Raw genomic sequence first — 20,602 nt, 5'->3', positions numbered from 1 at the left:
AGCATGGAGATGTGAGAGGAGCCGTCCAGGAAGAACAGCATGTTGAAGAGAGAAGGTAAACTTTTGTTCAGCGTAAAGTACTTCTTCTTACTACAACAAATCATATCTAGAGCTATTTAGATATAGATAAAGAACCTAGAAGCCTATAGTGCTACCAATCTTTGTAGATCTTCTTGATTACAGCTAATGCATACTGTAAGGTAGGGCTTGTTGTTTCTGTTTTTGTCTGTTTCTTTGCTTCCCTGGGGTGAGAGAGAGATGAAGGTTGCGGAAACGAGACGTCACGGGAGTGATCGAAGAGTGATAAGATTGATAAGTCAACTAGGAGATGCATATATAGAGCAAAACGGCCGATAGAACGAGCGATATGAGATCGACAATATCATCAAATTGGTCGCTGGGTGTCATCAATTTGCCAATATGTTGGAGCCTTATCGGCGACTAGCGGGAATGACGTCATCATTTACCAACACCAAGAGCCACACACGTCCCATCCTATCTTGGCCAAAGCAGCCGACCAGCGACCCTGACAGCCTAAAATGGCCTCACTAGGAGATATGACACAAGTGTACACCCCAGATCCGAACACCGCGGAGCCCGCCAACACCCAAGCCATCATCTCGGCGCTCAACCTCCAAAAACATGTCGAAGGTGGCTACTATGCAGAAATCGATCGCAACCCACTTACCATCCCTAACCCCTTCTTATTGAAGAATGGCGGAGATGAAGAAGAAGATGTAAAGAACACGGCCGATAAACCCATGTCGGGTGACAACGCCATCAGAAATGCGAGTACAAGTATATACTACATGTTGAGCGCAGTGAATCCGCAGGGACATTTCCATAGAAACAAGGGCAGGACGGTATGATATCCTTTATGTTCAAACCCCTTGAACCTGCTAGCACATGCCAAGCCGGTGGAGGGAACTCGTATACGATACTCATGTTGAATATTGAGTGTTGATCTTGTCGCATAGGTACACACCCTAATCTCAGGTCGGGGCCGCTACGTCCTCATTCATGCCGATGAACCCGGCACTAAGAAACGCATCGAGACCTTCGTCGTTGGACAAGACGTTGCGCATGGAGAGAAGAGTGTGTGGATTGTCGAGGGTGGGAAATACAAAGCGAGCTTTCTACTTGATGGAGCGGAGGGGGAAAGGTTGTTGATTAGTGAGGTACGTATTCGTCACTGGGCTGGGATAGTAAGAAGGGGAGAGCTAACGTTATTGTGACTTTGCAGACGGTGATACCAGGATTTGAGTTCTCGGATCATGATTTCTTGACGACGGAGAGATTTGAGCAGCTTGTTACAACAGAACAGGCGAAGGAGTTGGAGTGGTTGGTGAGGAAGTCTTAGCCTGCCTGTTATTTGGAGAACCCTCAGGCCTTCGCTGAGGAATTGCAGCATGTAACCAAGAAAAGCAATTCTCGCCGCTAATGCAACTCTGCTGTGTATTCAATGTGGCGCAACGCGAGGGCGCGTCCTCACGTGTCAATGTGATGAAATGGCGGGGCCTAAATTTCCTATCGATAACGGGCAAAATTATCGACGTTTCGTGACGCAAACCCACGCTCAGCCATTCCGCTCAGTAACACATTCCAAAATGTCTTCAGCATTCGGCCCAATCGCAGGTATGTACTCGCACAAAAATGTAAATTATTTTCTGACGCCGTCTCTAGAGGCACACCAGGACAAATTCGACCTCGGAATTTGGCACGCGCTCTTCAACTGGGCAAACCTGACTGTCGCTGTCCAAAACCAATGGGGCGGGCCCGACTCCTCAGATAAACGCGACTGGCTCGCAGGCCAAATTTCAGAACTCTTCGCAGCCGAGCCTCTGACAGATGCGGAGGATGTTGAAGTCGTCCTTCTACAAGTCCTCGAGGACGAATTCGGCGTGCGGGTAGAAGACGAGACCGAGGTCGCCGTTGCGCGCGAGATCATGACGATACGGAAGGAGATTGGCGAGGGCAACACGGCGACGGTGGATGCGCTGCAGAAGAAGTGGCAAGAGCGCAAAGGAAAGGAAGTCTCGACTGGCAGTGTTAATGTCAAGGAGACGAACCAAGAGGGGGAATGGGACAGTGTGGATGAGGAGAGCGACGAAGATGATGATGTCGAAATGGGCGAAGCGCCTGCGCTTGTGCCCGCGAAACCGAAGCCAGAGCCAGAGGTGGACGATGAGGGCTTCACCAAGGTAGTCGGCAAGAAGAAGAGATGAGGCGTCGAAGAGGTGTACTATGAGCAACGATACCAGGCCAGCTGAGGCAAGAGGGAATGTTAGTAGTGATGTAGGTGACTACTGCGCGCATCTAGGATGGGCGCCCAAGACAGCAAGCAACACGCAGAAAGCGCGCACATTAGCACCGGATGATCAATGCGCTGGATGTAGTGTAGCATGCTCTACGCGCTGAGATAGAGGAGGAGCTTTCGCACTCGAACAAATACGTTTTCGTCATGTCGGCTGGATGGACATGTCTTCGTGTGACGCGAGCGTGTTCCAGGGCTCGAGCTTGTAGTCGCCAAATCACTAGCGTGAGTTGCGGAGCATCATGCATGGCCCCGCCCGCATTTGACTGAACCCTTGGTTGACCGACTGATCTGACGACCACTACAACATCCTTAGCTCTCACCCAACACACAACCCCTCTGGATCTTGCTTCCCTTCTGGACTATCGTAGCTATGGATTCCGCCTACGACCACATCCAGGAGGAGAGCTACCCGCAGGACCCCACCAAGCAGTCGTCCGCCAGCGGAGATAACACCCACCAGGAGACAGCCAACAACTTCAACGCCGAGTTCCAAGATGCTTATAAAGCCATATCGAGCAGCCCTTGGGCTGCGCGCTTGGGAGGGTTCCTGGGTAACGTGAGGAAGCAGGTAAGACAGCGGTGTGTAATTGTGCGCTCACCTGCTAATTACGTGTGGCATAGGGCGAGCAATACTACGACAATGCGAGCAAGCAATATGCGCCATTGACCAAGAACGCTCAGGCTAGTGTTTCCAACATCATCAGTCACGCGCGAAAGATTTCCCTCCAGCCCGGCGACGCTTCAACCTCCAAATCCGCATCCACCGACAAGGACGCTTCTGCCGAGAAGGCAAAGGAAGACACGGAAGCCCACCCCGACCGTCCTGAGTCCCTTGCCGCAGACATTGTAAAGGAAGCAGAAGGCATACTATCGCGCTTCCGCTCCGAAGCTGCTAAAAGGCTCAAAGACGTCGAAAAGGCAGAAGACGCCGCCGACGAGGCACTCCTCAAATTCGGCAGCAATATCCGCAACTTCCTCCGCGACGCTGTCACCATCGCGCCTCCCGAAGCGGGCTCTGAGGCTGACAAGAATGGCGACGTACTCTTCGAGTCCAAGGATAGCAGCGGCAAGAAGGTTGTTCATGCGACACGCTTCGACGCACAGCTCCATGTTATCCACTCGACGCTCGACTCTTTCCTCAAGGATCCTGCGAGCCCGGAGTGGGAGAAGTGGAAGGCAGCGTTTGATGTGAACAAGAAGACTGAGGCTATTGCCAAGGATCTCGAGAAGCATGAGGAGCTGAGGAGTGCAATGGAGAAGTGTGTTCTGGAGAAGGTCGAATACAAGGTCTTTTGGTGCAGATACTACTTCCTCCGTCATGTCATTGAGAGTGAGGAGCAGAGGAGGAGGGAAATGCTCAAGGGTATGTTGACTTCAGTGTGCTGGAGGTGCACCAAGCGCTAACTTCTTTTTTACAGCATCTACACCCGCCGCCGACGAAGAGGTAGCCTGGGATGAAGACTCCGAGGAGGAAGAAGAGGAAGAGGAATCAGATGATGACGAGGAGGAGGATGACGAAGAAGAATCTTCCGAGGAAGAAGACTCTGATGACGATTCTGACGACGATAACGCTACTGTTACAAAGCCCTCTACCACAAAACCCACCCCGGCACCCAAAACAAGCACACCCAAGCCAACCGACCTGACCGCCTCTGTCAACACTCTCAAACCTACCGAAGAAACCAGCAAACCTGCCACAACACCTGCAGCTTCAGCACAACCCCGTCGATCAAACGATGAGAAGAGCGTGGCCGATAGCGATGCCAGTTATGATGTAGTCTCTGGAACGACAACAAGGACGCCAAGTGTAGGAGATGGAAAGAAGAAAGTTGTGGCTGAGGAGAGTGACGAAGAGGAAGATTGGGAATAAGCAATGATGAGGATAGGAAATGGTGAAGTAGGATGATGAATATGTGAATACGACTTTGGGTGTACATGGCGTATGGGCGTGTTGTGTGTTTGTTTAGTCGACTCTTTCGGGTCAAGGGCGGAGATGTTGACAGGAATTGCAAATGATGTGAAACATTCTTACTTTGTCTTGTGTTCATGGAGAATTTGATCATGAGTGCTCGCTCGCTCGCTATGCTAAACTACGCTACATAAAGATGGATTCTCTGGTTAAAGCAAATGGTATCTTGAACGCCGTCATGATGCTATGTATCGCTTGTTAAACGCAAAAACACACGAGGATCTCATTCACTGTCTGTGATAGACGAACTCTTCATGGTCTGGCCACACTGCTAGGCGGCGTATCAGGAGACACGCTACCAGGTGTACGAGGTTCCGCTGGATTGCTTGGCCTTTGCGAGAAGCCAGGCTGCCTCAAGGTACGAAGCTGTGGTGGTTGACGGTGATTCTGACCTGGCTGTGTGGTTGCTCGTCTGAGAAGTGGACTCGGGGAGGAGATGTTGCCTAGACTGTGTCTTCCAGTATGTGAAACATCAACTGAGGATTTTGAGCGACTGGATGTTGGGATGGTCGGTGTCCGTGGTGAGCCAGGTGTACCACCTCGTGACCGAGAGTATGGAGAAGAAGCGCGATGACCCATGGGGTAGCCGTCATAATCATACCTCCCACCACCACCATCTCCAGTCAACGTATCTTCATCACCATATACAGACCTCTCTTCGTCTCTCCCATCTTGCACATGTTCATGCTCATGCAATTCATGCTCCAGATATTCCTCTCCTCTCCTCTTGATCGGACTCTCATCATACGGATCAAATCCAACTCTCATCCTTGCTTCCCTCCTGACTCTTCGCCTTAACTCAGCATCACCACCTGCCCCTACTGTACTGCTATCCGAGAGGAAAAAGTTAAGGAATTCGTCTGGAATGGCCAGGTGGGAGGATTGCTGGAATTGTTGGAGAGCAGTGAGGCGGATAAGCATTTCGAGTAGGGACAATGAAGTTTTCACCGTGGGAAGGGACGTTGGAGGTTGTCGTTGGTACTGTGGTGTTGGTGCCGAAGCTTTCTGGGGAGAGGGAATGATTTGGTTGTGGGGTGTTGGTTTGGGAGAGGTGGGCGTACTAGGGCGAAGGTTGAGGGCGGAGAAACGGCCAAGGAAGTCGGGCGGTGTAGGTGTGGCTGCTGGGGACAGCGAAGAGGCTTCTTCAGTCGACTCTTCTGTTTCATCGATTTCGGAATCAGAGGTCGGGTCTTCAGTGTATACTTCGAATGCCATCCATTCTAGGTCCAGCGTGGGAGGTAGTCGCCAGGGAAACGTTGGTTGCTCAGGCTCTGGTGAGGGTTGTTCTTCAAGATGTGGTGTAGATTCACGCCGGAGTTGTTCTTCCAGTTCTGCTTGTTCAGCATCTTCTTCGTCGTCGCCAATAGTATGTGAGTCATCCGACTCGTAACCAGGTCCATCTGTATCACGTTCCATCATACGGCGTGGCGGTGCTGCATTGACGTCTCGCTTCAATAACAAAATCGGGTTGTTACTCTCGTTGTCAGAACCGATGTTCAATATCTTTCCCGTATCGGCGTAAAAGATCTTTGAGACTTCATGAATGGGTATGATCTCACGGACACCGGCTTGCTCCACACCGTCGTATGGCCCTGGTTGGGGTTCGCCATCCTCGAACTCGTGCATACGACCATCATCTAAGTCTTCAACGATAAGCAGCTGATAGGCAAACTCCTGCAACATGCTATCAGAGGGAATGTGGCGGTGGTTAGCCTCATCGGCTCGTCTGCTGTCTTGTCCGAAAGGCGTGGGGTAGTCGTAGACATTATCGAGAGGAATCCTCATCAGTGTAACACGTGCTTTGTGCATGACCTCCTTCCATGTTGTTTCTCGAACGTCTTCCTCATGGGCTCGATGAGCATATCCGGCGAACAACATGTACAAGGAGAGGGTGAAGGTCGGTCCAATCTGCTGGGCTCTGGGCTTTGACGCGCAATACTGCATGTCGCCAGAAGTGAGAAAGGTGCTGGCCTGTAGAAGCCGTGATGGCGATACAGTAGCCGGGAGGGTGGTGGAGAGACTAGTACCAGATGTGGTGATAGCCAGATTTATGAGTGGCACAGCATCTTCGATACGCTCCAGCAACCTTTTCATCTCTTCAATGATGATCTTGAGCTCAGCGTCATTCTGATCCCGCGATTTTGCTTTGGAGCTGCCTCTTCTTGAAAGCTGCTCTTCGGCCACAGCCTTTTCCACACGGCTACCTAATGTCTGGATGTCCCATCGAAGAGACTTTGTGAGTCCTACAGCAGACTCGAGTGACGTGTTTCCGCGTGCCGCAATCAGCTCTATCATGTCGATCGCAGGTGAGATGATTTTGATTTTGGAGTCTAGTCTTATTTGCAAATTGGCGAGCTCTTGCTTTTCACGGCCTTCGACCGTCTTCATCAGTCGGCCGCATTGCTTGAGCGCATAGTGGCTGGTGATCGCTATACCGCTTCTGATAGCATAGCTCATAGCCTGCTTGGTCACCTATCACATGTCAGCATGGGCACTGGGTACGAGGAGGATGACTCTGTGTCTGCTTATGACGTATTGGGAGTCAAAGCGTAGTCATACATTTGCTAGGAGTGATTCCATCTTGACCTGTCGATTGGGTTTCACCCTTGTATGGAAATGATTGGGTGATGAGATATTTGGGTTAGATGAACCATGAGGTCAGAGTATTGGGTTGCTGGAGAAGGCAACCGGGAATATCTGTGGCAAGTGACAATGAACGCGAGTGTTTGCGTGTAGGTGAGTGTCTTTGTTGCTAGGAGCCCTAGCCAATGTTAGGCAGCGAGGCGTTGAGTCAGCCCCACTCAGCCACCGAAAGCGACCCCGCCAAATCTTGCGTGGGCAGCAACGACGCGGCACATTTTCACTTTTCGCCGACGACACTCGACGCCCGTCCACTTATATACCTCAGTAGTCGCTCTTTGGTTGCGGGACGAATTCACGCACGTTCTTGCCTACTCGTTAACAAGAGCGACATAGTCGTTCCCGAAGCGCATTACACGCACGCCGTCGCTACCCTACCAACCCAACCACACGACACATCCCTGCGACGACCGACGTCACAATGGCCGACAACTGGGAGCAAGAGGAGGAACGCCTCGCGCAGCAGGCGCAGGGAATGAACCTCAACAACACGCCCACCTTCACACCAGGAGCGCAGTCGTTCACCCCGGGCGCGAGCGCTTTCGTCCCCGGCCAAGCCTACGGTGGCTACGGTGGCTACCAACAGTACGGCCAGCAATACGGTGGCTACAACCAGTACGGTGGTCAGCAATACGGAGGCTACCAGCAACAACAGGGTTACCCACAATATGGGCAACAGTATGGTGGACAGCAGGGAGGGTACCCACAGTACGGACAGCAGTACCAGCAGAACTTCCAGGCCCAGCAGCCGCAACAGGGCCAGTCTCCTGTGAGGATAGCAAAGCGAGGCGACGACGTGGCTGCCTCAGACAGTGCTGCGCCTGCTGAGGCCAAGAAGGACGCCCCCAAGGCGAAGGTTCTCTCGATTGGTGGCGACAGCGCACCCAAGGCAAAGGTCTTGTCCATCGGAGGCGACACCACAGCACCAAAGGTCGAGAAGGCAGGTGGCACAAAGGTCCTCAGCCTGGGTACACCAGCCGCGCCATCGGCCGCGAAGGAGAAGGCAGACAAGGAGAAGAGCGTTCCTGAAGCCGGTACCAAGGTCACCGCCGCGAAGGCCATTGAGAAGACTGGCGAGGCTACCCCAGCATCCGCAGGCTCTGGAAGGACTTCGCCAACTCCTTCTTCTGGCCGCAATAGCCCGACACCAAAGGAAAAGGCCATTGAGAAGAAGGCAGCACAGGACATTGAGAAGGAAATGGAGGAGGTGGTTGACGAGGCCACTCTTGCCGAAATCTACGGCAAGGAGCACGTCAACATCATTTTCTTGGGCCACGTCGATGCAGGAAAGTCCACTCTTGGTGGCAGTATCCTGATCTCGACTGGTATGGTCGACGAGCGTACCCTCGACAAGTACAAGAAGGAAGCCAAGGACGCTGGTCGTGAAACCTGGTACATTTCGTGGGCGCTCGATTTGAACAAGGAAGAGCGACAGCAGGGTAAGACTATCGAAGTCGGTCGAGGTTTCTTTGAGACAGAGAAGCGAAGATACTCCATTCTGGACGCGCCAGGCCACAAGACATATGTGCCCAACATGATCAGTGGTGCCTCGCAAGCAGATGTCGGTATTCTCGTCATCTCTGGCCGTAAGGGAGAGTACGAGACAGGTTTCGAGAAGGGTGGTCAAACCCGAGAGCACGCTATGCTGGCCAAGACACAAGGTGTTAACAAGATTCTCATCGTTGTCAACAAGATGGACGATCCTACTGTTGAATGGTCCGAGGACCGTTTCAAGGAGTGCACTACCAAGGTAGTAGCCTTCTTGAAGGGTCTCGGATACAACCCAAAGACTGACATCAGCATGATGCCGGTCAGTGCACAAACATTCACAGGTATCAAGACCCGTGTACCAAAGGTAAGTAACCTTTTGTCTGTAATAGGGATATGAACTGATTTGGTCAATAGGACCTAGCGCCATGGTACGATGGCCCATCTCTACTTGAGTACCTCGACAACATGCAAGCGCTCGAGCGTAAGCTCAATGCGCCCTTCATGATGCCCATCGCCGCCAAGTACAAGGACATGGGTACTATGATTGAAGGCAAGATCGAGTCCGGTATCATCAAGAAGGAGCAAAAGTAGGTCACGTCTTCTGACATCAGCACCTGTTACTTACTAACCGCACCAAGGTACCTCATGATGCCCAACCGACAGACAATCCACATCTCGGCTTTGTACGGTGAACAAGAAGACGAGATTCCTGGAGCGACTTGCGGTGACCAAATTCGCGTGCGACTCCGAGGTATTGAAGAAGAAGATATTCTGCCTGTATGTACTTTGATCAATCCTCCTCCCATGATCGCTTACTAACTTCTTCATAGGGTTACGTTCTTTGCTCACCTAAGCGACCTGTCCACTGTGTCTCTCAATTCGAGGCCCAGGTCGTACTTCTTGACATCAAGTCTATCCTTACAGCCGGATTCAACTGCGTGCTCCACGTCCACGCCGCACAAGAAGAGGTCACCATTACCGCCCTGTTGCACAAGCTGGAGAAGGGCACTGGACGTAAATCGAAGAAGGCACCAGGATTCGCTACCAAGGGCATGAGCATCATTGCACGCTTGCAAATCACCGGTACTGCTGGAAGCATCTGTGTAGAGCGATTCGAGGATTACCCGCAGCTGGGTAGATTCACCCTCCGTGATCAAGGTCAGACAATTGCCATTGGCAAGATTACTAAGCTCATCACGGACCCTGAGGCTTAAGTGTTGAAGTAAAATGATACATGATCAACCGGATGAACAGATCTGGAAGAAGGGTAGAGGCGAAGACTAAGTAGCCTATTGATCGACGGCGTTTGGACGCAAGGCCAGCACAGACCAAACATCGAAAACAATATGATTGCGACTATTCTTTCAACATCATATATGATGTATATTACATCGTGTGTTACTATCCAGTCTCTATGTACATTGTTCGTGAGGCATCGGAGTTGGCTGTGGCAAGTATATAGTGAGACAAGCCTTTTAGCGCCGTAATCAACAGCAACCTTAATTTACCTTCCAACTCGGGAAGTTCATGCAGCATGCATACATGTTTGGAGGCCTAGCTGGATGCACGTAAATGAAAGCATGATGTCATACCGCATCCTGTTACGAAAGAGCCTCTTCACGTAAGAGTCGCGATTCCTAGAGCTGTCTGTGCTTACGTCATCCACTCCCGCGGCCAAACTTCGCGACTGCATCACTTCAACACCAAACTAAGCCGTCACCGGAATTCAGCGTACGCCGCGCATCTCCCCATACGCACCCGCCCACGATGCAGGGCTTTAATATGGGGCGGTACTACCCGCCTGATGCCTCGAATCCTCCAAGCTTCAACAACTCCTCACACCCACTCGGCAAACGCGCAAACAAAATCTCCCAGGGCATCCTCACCGTCCGCTTCGAACTGCCCTTCGCCGTGTGGTGTGATCACTGCAGTCCGCCCGCCATCATCGGCCAAGGTGTACGTTTCAACGCCGAGAAGAAGAAAGTCGGCAACTACCACAGCACGCCCATATGGAGTTTCCGCATGAAACACAGTGCTTGTGGTGGCTGGTGGGAGATTAGAACGGATCCGCAGAATAGCGAATATGTTGTTACAGAAGGGGCGCGAAGAAGGGATTATGGGCCTGCCGGAAAAGAAGACGAGGCTTTAGCCGAGGGAGACCTCAAATTCCTGACTGAGGAAGAGAAGCAGAAGAGGAGGGAAGATGCCTTCGCAAATCTAGAGGGGAAGCTGGAGGATAAAGGGATCGAAAAGAAGAATAAAGAGAGAGTTGAGGAGTTGTATGAGAAGGCGGAAGTTTGGAGGGATCCATATGATGTTAATGCGAAACTGAGAAGGGACTTTCGAGAAAAGCGGAAAGTTTGGAAAAAAGAAGATAAACACAGGGAGGGTATGCAAGATAAGTTCAGTCTGGGACTGGATATAGTGGACGAGACGGAGGCAGACCGCACACGAGCTGGGCTGGTCGAGTTTGGTTCTACAGCGACGGACAACTGGGGAGTGGGTCGTTTGGAGTGGAAGCCTCTTTTCGCGGACACAAAGGTGGAAGAAAAGTCCACAAACGACAAGGTTGTTCATCCTATACCGCCGACGAAGAAACTTAAGGTAGAAATAGCCAAGGAAAAGAGTCGACTGGGACTGCAGCAAACACTTGTCGGAAACACAAAGGCCGCGATTGATCCATTTCTCCACAGTGGTAGCATGCCAGCCTCCAGATTCAACTTGGGTATACTGAAGAGGAAGAGAGATACTGATACAAGGGGTATAAACGCGGGGCCTGAAAATGCAGATGCTGAGGCGCCAACCAAGAAACCCGCTCTGCTTGAAGCTCTGGTGGGCTACGATTCTGACTGATCATACGCTATGTCGGGACGGTCGATTTACCGACCTCTGAGCGATTTTACCTTTGCACTCATCGGCGTTTAGATCAAGGAGCATATGATACCCCATTTCCTATCTGTCACGGTAGTAATTTCTAGCGTTTTCAATTTTGGGTCGACCGACGTGTTAGCCGATATGCATTCCGACTGATAGCGGTCTGCTCGTGAACAAACACTCATGCAATCTGCCGCCTCCGAGCCACCTACAAGCAGCACAAGCACTACTTTTCTACCGAGTCGATGGCGCTGTCTTTCTAAGCAGCTGAAGCATACGTGGCGACCATGCGCGCGTCAGCTTGTATTCTTTACGACGCCACTGTGCGGCTTGATAAGCCTCATAGACTGTCGCTCCTTTGAACAATTATGTAACATGCAGGCAAGGCATGTACAGTATTGCAGAAAGATGAAGATCGTTGCAAGAATTAATCGTGAGCGTATTCTGGCAGGTAAAAACGGCCTATGCCATTGTGCGCAGGTTGTAAACATTCCATCAAGTCTGCCTTATTACCGACCGGTGAGCTTCATCGGGTAAAGCTCTGTATTCACAGCCACCCCCTCATTTCCAGTGTCAGACGGACACCTTATACTCAGCACAACCTGAAAGACTGCAAGATATCCTATCGCCTGCTATGTCGATCACGTTTGGCTCAGTTGGGGATATCATCGCAGTTTGTATACTGGTAAAGGACTGTGTACATGCGCTGAGCGACACTAATGGATCCGCCGCAGAGTATCAGGCTGTCGTTCGCGAACTCTATGTGCTTGAGAAATCCTTGCTGGAGGTCGGCATACTATCGAAAACACATGCTACCACACCTGAACTGACTGCACTATTTGGAAATTTGGAAACAACCATCAATCAATGTCGTGCGTCGCTCGTGGCTTTCAAAGCTAAGACGCAGCGGTATGAAGGCCACCTCGGGGACACATCGACAAAAGGAACCGCGCGGAAACTAGTTTCTAGCAGCGCAAAGAAGATTCTTTGGCAGGTGCAGATGAGGGATGATGTTTCAAGATTTAGAGCAGAAGTGGTGGCCTACTCGATGTCTATCGATCAGCTTCTGGCTGCTGCAACGATGTAAAGATCAAGAACCCCGACTCTGGACATAAAGGCTGATATGCAACAGGCACACCATGAAAGCTCATAACAACACCCTCATTACGCTGTTCGACAAACAAGATTCTTCAGTTAAACACCTTCAAACAAGACTAGATGAAGTGAATCGTCGCGTCACAGCAGGCAATAACCTTCTTTCAGCGCTAGTGAGATCAACACGTGCAAACTGGTTACTGCAGCTTGGACACGATCTGAAGGCCCTTATGCTCAAGATTGTAGCCGTCAATCTCGTCACATATGCTGCTGTTGACAAGATACAAGCTTCTGTCTTGGACATCCAGCTCGTCTTGCCTACACTGACACGCCCAATCTCGGATCCGCGTATATTCTACCTCGAGGATGCGATCGGTCGGGTGAGTACCATCACTTTAGACTTTATCACATCGTGGGATGCACTTCTAGCTGTTCTGGAGGTGCGATTCCAGGGTAAACCAGGTATTAAGAAAGTACTCAAGAAAGAGTATGTCTTGCAAAATCGCGCAACCGGCAAAGATGTCAACGCCAAGCAGAAGTGGGAGACTGTCTTTCGCCCTGGTCTGTGGTTCGACATGGACATGATTTTTCAGAAGTCCGATGGCGGCGATTCAGAGGGTTCGCTAGGAACCAAATGTATCAGGTGTCACGCACAATCTGAGCAGCCAAGGGGACTTGGTAGCACATGGTATGTGGTTGCCATGCTTTTACTTGTGTTTGCGCACCGGAAGTGCAAGACGAATCTTCCGCGATCGCTATGATTTCATGGACTGACTCCCTATAGCTTACATTGCAAGCACGTGCTTCGAATAGTCGACATCACAGATGAGGCTAGTGCCACAACGTTTGCACCAGAAGCCCCAGATTCTCTCGTAACAGCACCACCAGTCAAGTCAGAGCGACGTATCGTGCATCCTGTACCGCCTTCGGGATCAGGAAAACGTAAGAGAGATGACGATCCGGATGAAGAGCCTGCAAACTTCAATCGCGTGAGACTAATCAAACCGAAGAAGCGTCGGCTGAACAAAGACCTGCCAGAGCAGGCCTCAAGTACCGAGAAACGCAAGCAGGAAGACTTAATGGAAATCGATGTTCCAAATGGCTCATCGAAGCGCCACAAATACGAAGACTCACAGGTGGATCGTTGCGAGCAGGGCCATTCGGCCAAGACTTACCTTCAAAAGCAACAGCAGCAGAGCGAGATGAAAGCATGGACATCATCGCAGCCAATGACGGATTTCAATAGATCATCAGGTAGAGAGAACCCGAGCTCATTTACGACTTACCGAGATGGAAAAGAAGGCCCGAGTTCTAGAAGCTCTCCACCGAAGAGAAGCCCTTCAAATCTGCCAAAGTCCGACGTGGCACGCAAAAGATCCGTTGCAACGGAAGAGGACGCAATCCGAGCAGGTATACCTTCTGGGTATTCGTACCGCAATTGGGACCCAGAAGAGGAGCCAATCATGCTACTCGGTAGTGTCTTCGACGCGAATTCGCTAGGGAAATGGATTTACGATTGGACCGTCTTTTTCTATGGCCCTACGACGCCCTTGGCGGAAATGGCTGGCGAATTTTGGCTGCTCTTGATCCAGCTTGCGGGAAAGACAAAACGTGCTGAAGACATAATAGCAAAAATCTTGAAAAAAGAGAGCCAGGAAATTGTGGAGGACTTTTTGGTGTCAGCTGAACGGATATGGGTGCGTTTCACAAAGCTTCTGAAAATCTGCGAGGACTATATGTGGAAAGCTGCAAAGGAGGAGGCTGGCAACAAGAAGCCCGTGTCTATGGGTAAAAATTCGGGTCGTGAATTTGTGGAATCCCTGTTTGGGAAAGATCGTGAGCTGGAAAAGACGGAGGAACTAATGATGCGCATGCGTTTGTGGTCTATGAGGTTTGACTGTAATTGCGAGGATATACTGAGATACCCAAGGGCTTAGACGAATGACTCTACAGGCAGATATGACTAGAGACAAACGAATGTGGTAAATTCAAGGTCAGCATAACATTTACTCAGCCTTCAAGCCCGATTTCCCAATTATGCTGGCCTGTCCACTACACCTTCTGCTCTTTCATCCACTTTTCCGCCTCCTCCTTATACTCATCTCTCCACCTCGTTAACGGCGGCCTTTCGTTCACGATATCCCCCACGCTCCACAACATACGCTTCTTATCCGTCTCCTCTGTAACTTGGTCGTCCGGACAGATGATGTAAAACTTCTTGTCCTGCATCTTGGCGTACATGTAGTTTGCAACTTGGTCGGCTGACCACGCGCCTTCTGGCTTCGCCTTTTCAGAGCCGGGTGTGTTTCCTGACTGTTTTTTAAGGTTAATGTTGAAAAACCAGGATGCAGATGGGGCAGAGGATATAACAGAGCGCCGAATCGGAGAAAGGCGACTTACGAGACCGGTGAACGTCCACCCCGGAACCAACAAATGAACACCAATACTAGTATCTTTCAAATCATAGCTCAGGTGCTCAGCGAGAGTCTTCACAGCTGCCTTACTAGCGTTGTATGCGGCGTTACCAGGTGGGTTCGTAATACCCTGTTTACTGCCCGTGATCACGATCGCTGATGGCCCTTTCCCGTCTCTCTCTTTGAACGAAGGAACATATGCATTGAGTCCATTGACCACACCACCCAGATTCGTAGCCAAGATCTTGTCAAAGTAATCTTCGTCGCCCCATGTTCCTCTTCCGCCTATTCCGGCATTGAGCATAAGAAAGTCGACATCCGTGCCAACTTGTTCGCGAATCGATGCCCAGTCCTGGCGTGAAGATACATCCGCTTTGATGAGCCTAACTTCGCCTTTTAAGCTCTTGCCCGCGATGTCGAGGGAAGATTGGTTGAAATCAACAATGGAGACACGCATTGAGTGCTTCAGACAGAGTTGGGCAACGGAGTAGCCGACGCCGGATGCGCCGCCTGTGATGAGAGCGTGGGCTGAGGAGCGGAAGACTGACATTGTAAGATCTGAAAGAGGCGATTTGATGTGAAAGAAATGAAGAAAGAGTTATGTTTTCGTTGATCGAGAATGGGTAGTGTTGAAGCGGGGTGATGTCACGCGGAGTTACGTTATCTCCGGCGGAGGTACCATAGGTTAGGTTGACTTCCAGATTGAAGTCATCACAACTTGTGGAACCTTATAATCTAGTCCATCACAGAACGTAGTGCGAGATCGGATTGGAGGAAGATTCAAGAAGTCTGAGCCCTATGTGTACGTTTGTATTAGAACTGTGGACGAAAGAAAATGGGGTATCTACAACTATGTTACCTAGCTATCCTCGCCGCCTTAAGCTCATTTGCTATATCACTGCTTTTCACTACCGGCAGCAAGTGTTTCCAAACCGTCCTGCGCGGTCTCAAACCTCTCAACACCCGGCCTCTCCGCTGTCTCTCCTTCTCCAACCTTCGCCTCAGGAATACCACTGCTAAAGAGCCCCGCGCCCTGGCCAGCAGTGAAGTACCGCTCAACATGTGGTCTCTCCTCCTTCAAGATCTGCTCATTGACGGTCTCAGTCACCGCCCCCATACTGCCGAGCTGTTTCTCTTCATTCTGCGCGTCGTCGACAGCAGGGGGCGTAGTTATGTTCACACTAGCTAGCGTAAGCGTACTAGCATTAACATCCTTCCCATCCGGTCCATCCACCTTGAGGCTGAAAGGATACGCGATACCGCCCGCTGTCGGACGCGTAGTCAGCGTATCAGTCGCCGGAATAATAGTACTGTCATTTCCAGGGTTGTCTGAAACGATGATGTTCGGAGGCAAGCCAGGGCTGCCGAGCTGGCTTGTAGGAGATGGAAGAGGGGATGCAGAGCGTTCTGGAGCAAGCGTCGTTGCGTCGGCCAGACCTGGATGCGGTACAATCGATTCGATTTTCGTGAGGTCGTCCATGGGTAGTCCAGTTTGACCTTGGTCGGTCACGGCCGAGTGACGTGAACGTGAGCGGGATCGTTTTACATCTGGAGCGGCGAGTCCAGTGGCACGGCTTCGTTCGGGTTTGCTGCTTGCGGTGCCATCTAAAGTGTGGGCTGGATCTTCGACGGAGGTAGAGACTTCGGTGTCGGGGTTCTGATCTGCTTTCTTCTCGCGTACGATCTGTGATGTGTTAGCAACATTATCCTTTGCAGTTCCCTAGAGGCATTGCGCTTACAGTGGCTTCGTCGTGTTTGCTACCCCAGCCAGACCACATCGACATACCCCAACTCCTCTTTGCAGCTTTTTGGGCCTTCATTCCCTTTATCCTTCTGCCAGCTAAGGCGGTTGGCGGTGGTGTCTCACCCTCAAAACCCTCGAAACCTTTTTGCATGTCCTTGATACGCTGCTTCTGAATCTTGATCTTCTGCTTGGAGAACTTGTTGTTCCACTGAGCTTGCGCTTTCATCCATTTACTGACAGGTCCAGTTTTTGGAACGCCGACATCGATGCTTGGAATGTTCAAAGCCACAAGCTCTTCTTGGGGTGCAAGTGCGTAAATACGGCCGTGTCGATCGATACGTTGGCGTATCATGTGGCTCGAGAATGGTGGGATGGGATCACCAGCTCTACCCACACGTGCATCTTGGGTGGCTTTTTTCTCTGCCTTCAATCGTTTGGCCTCCGCGTTTGAAGACTTGGGATCATCTGACGAAGACCCTGAGCCTGCCTTATCTGAATCTGACGAGGTACTTGAGTCCTTGCTCATGAAGGAAATGTCATCGTCATCAAGGATGTCGATGGACTTCTTCTGAGCTCGTGCAAGTGCCCAGGCGCCGAACTGAGCAATACTGCGGTACATGTGCTTTGCTGGTCGAGTGAAGCTCAGTGTAGGTGTAACGTGACACAGATCGTCCCAAACCTGGAGCTGAACATTGGTGGGCTTGTAGCTGGCGGCTTGAGCCTGTATGGATTCGGCGGTCTGATTATTGGACGGGGGTGGTATGTATGCCAGTGGTTGGGCAGCCTTATGCGCGAGGTAAATTTGCTCGTCTCTGAGCAATTCACCGCCACCCGTTTGGATGAGTAGAGGCGGTAGGCCGCCGAGTGTTGGTTGTAGAACTGGCGAGACCAGAGGATGTGTCAATAGGTGGTTTGCTGCGTACATCTGGATCTGGTCCTTGATCTCCACACGTACATCCTCAAGCTGTACGGATAGTTGACTCTTCGGTCCGACACTGTACTTGCCATTTGAGGAAACCCAGACGTCTTCGTCTTGCCCAGTGGCTGAAGGGTCAACGATATCTCCCAGAGGTGGACGATCTCCTGACTGGACTGAATATCCTCGTACGCGCTCAGCCTTGGCCTCCTTCTTCGCTGCACGGTCTTCCTTTTTGTCTAAGTTGCTATCCTTCCCGGTGGTCTTCTTGGATGAAGTTTCGATTTCGAGCATATCGTCGGCGTTGGGTGGTGCTATATTGTGTCAGTGATACGACAGCAAGCTGAAGAGAATCAACTTACGCCAGCTCATACTCGGCTTGTGGATGAAGCCGTGTGAGGGAATGTAATCCATCTTGTCATCCCCTCCAAGACTGGGAAAACTGTGCGTCAGGTCTACCCAGGGACTGATCAGAATTGCACCTGCGGGTAGTGGTATGCCTTGGTCGCGCAATGTCACCAGCATGCTCAGAACCATGCCGCCACCCGCCGAGTCGCCTGCCAGTATAATCGTCGTAGGGTCGTGTTTTTCTTCGAGAAGGTAGAGGTAGGCCGCCAAACCTAGCGTAGTCAGCATGTGTTCCGAGGTGTTGATGGAAGTACGTACAGTCGTGCAGACCGCATGGGAAAGGAAATTGGGGCGCGAGTCTGTACTTGGGCGCCAACACTCTTGCCTTGAGCTTGCGTGCATGTCGTTGCATCTGATAGCGATGCTCGTCGACACTGCCAAAGAAGTAGGCGCCGCCATGAACATAGAGCATGATGCGGTCGCCTTTGGTGATGGCTAATTGTTTCCTCGCATCGTAATCTTTGCGCATTTCGATCCACTCAGCTTTCAGTGTCGTCCCATCACGTCTCCACTGTTAAGGTGTTAGCTTGAATCGTACATGAGCATCGGCTCTGCCTGACCTGCCACCAATTCTTTCCTCCTACGGCTTTGATGCCTTCGGGTCCCAATTGCGCATTGAGTAGCTGTGCCGAGCGCTCTAATAGATTGCCCGAGATCTCCACTACGTTTACGTGCACCCAACGCGGCACTGGAACCCATTGCGACGTGAACGCTTGTAGTTCGTCGACTGTATGGAAAGAAGCATAGTGGAGGAAACGGCGGATAAGCTCAAGGCCTTCGTGGTAGGAGATATGCGCCGTGGGTTTCTGCGCAAGCGGCCGACGATTGAGGTAATGCGAGAGGTATGTTTGAATAACCGTAGGTGTAACTGCGGCGCCCACAGAAATGGTGTTGACAGGCATCGCGACTCGGGATCAGGGGTGCGGAGCTATCGGAGATCGCTTGTGGACGCGCCCAACTCTTGTCGCGTAGGAACGTACGGTGTTCTGGGAATTCTCGCACCACCAGAAACGACGAAACGCGTTTTAACAAAGGAAAATGTACAGACAAGGAGAGTTATAAGGGAAGCTTCGTGAGGCTTAGGGGTAGGAGAGTGGAGACCCCCGGATCTTCGTTGCTCTTCTTAACCCCTGCACGACCCACCTGCACGACGTCATCGAGACCCTTTTCTACATTATCCGAGCGTGTGAACCACGAGATGACAGTTGATCGTTACTATGCCCGGCACCCAAGATCAGCAAGATACCCGGCAGTTCGTCATAATTGTAACAAGTCGACCGTTCAAGAGACATACATTTAGCTTTACTGTAGTATGGCAAACTTGACCTCGGTCAGCTCTTGCTATTGTACTAGTAAGGCGAAAAGATGTAGGTGATGATGATGCGACGGTCTACCTTGTCACCTGAAACTCCAAACAACTTGTACTCTGTTGTGTACTGTCGGGATCAGCCCACCAGAGTTCGGCTGGGACTATTGGACAACTTACTGGTGTACGTACTAAGTTGTGGAACTACTGTAACGGAATTGCGGACTAGTACGGAGGGTCGGACGTTGGTGGTACAGTAGGAGCAAGATCATAATTCCGCATTTTGATAGCTCACCACAATTCGCATGAGATGGATGGAGTATTAGTACCGCAAAAGAAGATGTGGCCAAGTCGTCGTGATGATTGCATACGATCAGTCAAGCCTAGGCAATGACGATGGTGAATTTGAGATCAGGAAAGGCGACTGGTACCAGGCCTTATGAATTTTAAGGTGTAGAAGGCAAGCAACGCATCGGTGGTGCCCAATCACCCTCAGCATGAAGTGCGCTTTCTGCAAAAGAAGCTGCGACTAAAAAATCAAGAACAGAGATGAGGGAATAGATCAGTTTAAAGACAAAGTCAGAGATAACAGAATATATACATAGGTAGATTGAGACCCAATACTATCGTACAACTCGATCTGCCATCTTAATTTACGTGTCTTCAGTCCAGTGTCGATGCAGGAAAAATAGACGTAAGTGCAAGCCCTTGTCGGAGACGTGGTAGACGTTCTGTACCAGCATATTCGCCGCACACTTTACCTAGTCACCAAGAACGAACTTGAATACAAAGTTGGCGCATAACGGCAGGACATGCTTGTCCATGCAGTCTTCAGAAACAGAGGTGTGAGCCGCGTGTGACGGAGAAGATGCCACCCTGCGATAGGATGTACGAAAAGTTATTAATTCGATCAATTAGATGGGTCCCGTTGCTCGGCCGCATTCAGTGATCGGAGATGACAGAGACTTTACACCTACTGCGCAGCGCGATAGAAAACTACAGAGTTCTTTACAGGATCGCCTTTCCATACTCTATGTGGTCGGGGATTCAAGTTGCAGCATTTCATACTTTGTTGGTAGAGAGATACAGTTGAGAAAGTGTCTAGTTTTTTGTTTGGAATGACGTAATGGACCGGAGAGGCTTCACGCTATTGTGCTAGCGGCCGTCGGAGGGCCCTGAGCACCGCATGTAAGAGGAAAACGAAACACGTACAGAGATAACAGGCGTGCTCTTGCAGCTTACATCAATTTCTAACAAGAAGGCCCACAAAGACTACACGCGTTGTAGCCTTCTAGGTTTGTAATATGCTTACGCACAACTCTTGATACACGTTATTATAGTAGAGAGCGAAACAGGCACAAAAACGGCCCGATGCTAGGTTCACCCTGTCCCACTTGTGGATACGGCAGTCGCGTTGCCGGGTGCACC

At 50.9% G+C, this 20,602-nt stretch overlaps 9 protein-coding genes across 9 annotated transcripts; 6 read left to right on the top strand and 3 right to left on the bottom strand.

Annotated features, from left to right (window-relative positions):
* Positions 1–539: 539 nt before the first annotated feature.
* J4E82_001713 (uncharacterized protein) lies at positions 540–1,360 on the top strand (the record flags this gene model as incomplete). Its single annotated transcript, XM_051728021.1, has 3 exons — positions 540–863; positions 978–1,178; positions 1,244–1,360. 3 exons carry the CDS (start codon positions 540–542, stop codon positions 1,358–1,360), a joined length of 642 nt encoding a protein of 213 aa, XP_051592376.1.
* Positions 1,361–1,607: 247 nt separating this feature from the next.
* J4E82_001712 (uncharacterized protein) lies at positions 1,608–2,225 on the top strand (the record flags this gene model as incomplete). Its single annotated transcript, XM_051728020.1, has 2 exons — positions 1,608–1,635; positions 1,684–2,225. The coding sequence occupies 2 exons, from the start codon at positions 1,608–1,610 to the stop codon at positions 2,223–2,225; spliced, it is 570 nt and encodes a 189-aa protein (XP_051592375.1).
* A 462-nt stretch (positions 2,226–2,687) lies between these two features.
* On the top strand, positions 2,688–4,187 carry J4E82_001711 (uncharacterized protein; the record flags this gene model as incomplete). Its single annotated transcript, XM_051728019.1, has 3 exons — positions 2,688–2,885; positions 2,939–3,680; positions 3,736–4,187. 3 exons carry the CDS (start codon positions 2,688–2,690, stop codon positions 4,185–4,187), a joined length of 1,392 nt encoding a protein of 463 aa, XP_051592374.1.
* Positions 4,188–4,758: 571 nt separating this feature from the next.
* J4E82_001710 (uncharacterized protein) lies at positions 4,759–6,743 on the bottom strand (the record flags this gene model as incomplete). Its single annotated transcript, XM_051728018.1, has 2 exons — positions 4,759–4,825; positions 4,939–6,743. 2 exons carry the CDS (start codon positions 6,741–6,743, stop codon positions 4,759–4,761), a joined length of 1,872 nt encoding a protein of 623 aa, XP_051592373.1.
* A 604-nt stretch (positions 6,744–7,347) lies between these two features.
* Positions 7,348–9,631, top strand: SUP35 (translation termination factor GTPase eRF3; the record flags this gene model as incomplete). The annotated part of the gene is made up of 4 exons (XM_051728017.1): positions 7,348–8,781; positions 8,832–9,004; positions 9,056–9,194; positions 9,248–9,631. 4 exons carry the CDS (start codon positions 7,348–7,350, stop codon positions 9,629–9,631), a joined length of 2,130 nt encoding a protein of 709 aa, XP_051592372.1.
* A 553-nt stretch (positions 9,632–10,184) lies between these two features.
* On the top strand, positions 10,185–11,270 carry J4E82_001708 (uncharacterized protein; the record flags this gene model as incomplete). Its single annotated transcript, XM_051728016.1, has 1 exon — positions 10,185–11,270. The coding sequence occupies one exon, from the start codon at positions 10,185–10,187 to the stop codon at positions 11,268–11,270; it is 1,086 nt and encodes a 361-aa protein (XP_051592371.1).
* A 1,069-nt stretch (positions 11,271–12,339) lies between these two features.
* Positions 12,340–14,323, top strand: J4E82_001707 (uncharacterized protein; the record flags this gene model as incomplete). Its single annotated transcript, XM_051728015.1, has 3 exons — positions 12,340–12,374; positions 12,424–13,074; positions 13,171–14,323. The coding sequence occupies 3 exons, from the start codon at positions 12,340–12,342 to the stop codon at positions 14,321–14,323; spliced, it is 1,839 nt and encodes a 612-aa protein (XP_051592370.1).
* A 115-nt stretch (positions 14,324–14,438) lies between these two features.
* Positions 14,439–15,350, bottom strand: J4E82_001706 (uncharacterized protein; the record flags this gene model as incomplete). Its single annotated transcript, XM_051728014.1, has 2 exons — positions 14,439–14,699; positions 14,787–15,350. The coding sequence occupies 2 exons, from the start codon at positions 15,348–15,350 to the stop codon at positions 14,439–14,441; spliced, it is 825 nt and encodes a 274-aa protein (XP_051592369.1).
* Positions 15,351–15,695: 345 nt separating this feature from the next.
* J4E82_001705 (uncharacterized protein) lies at positions 15,696–18,770 on the bottom strand (the record flags this gene model as incomplete). Its single annotated transcript, XM_051728013.1, has 5 exons — positions 15,696–16,484; positions 16,540–17,774; positions 17,823–18,080; positions 18,127–18,379; positions 18,429–18,770. The coding sequence occupies 5 exons, from the start codon at positions 18,768–18,770 to the stop codon at positions 15,696–15,698; spliced, it is 2,877 nt and encodes a 958-aa protein (XP_051592368.1).
* Between the last annotated feature and the right edge of the window lie 1,832 nt (positions 18,771–20,602).

Source organism: Alternaria postmessia (assembly GCF_024291825.1).
Source record: "Alternaria postmessia strain BMP 2775 chromosome Unknown scaffold_6, whole genome shotgun sequence".
In the NCBI taxonomy this organism is placed as follows: domain Eukaryota; kingdom Fungi; phylum Ascomycota; class Dothideomycetes; order Pleosporales; family Pleosporaceae; genus Alternaria; species Alternaria postmessia.
This window is presented reverse-complemented; position numbering and strand designations above follow the sequence as displayed.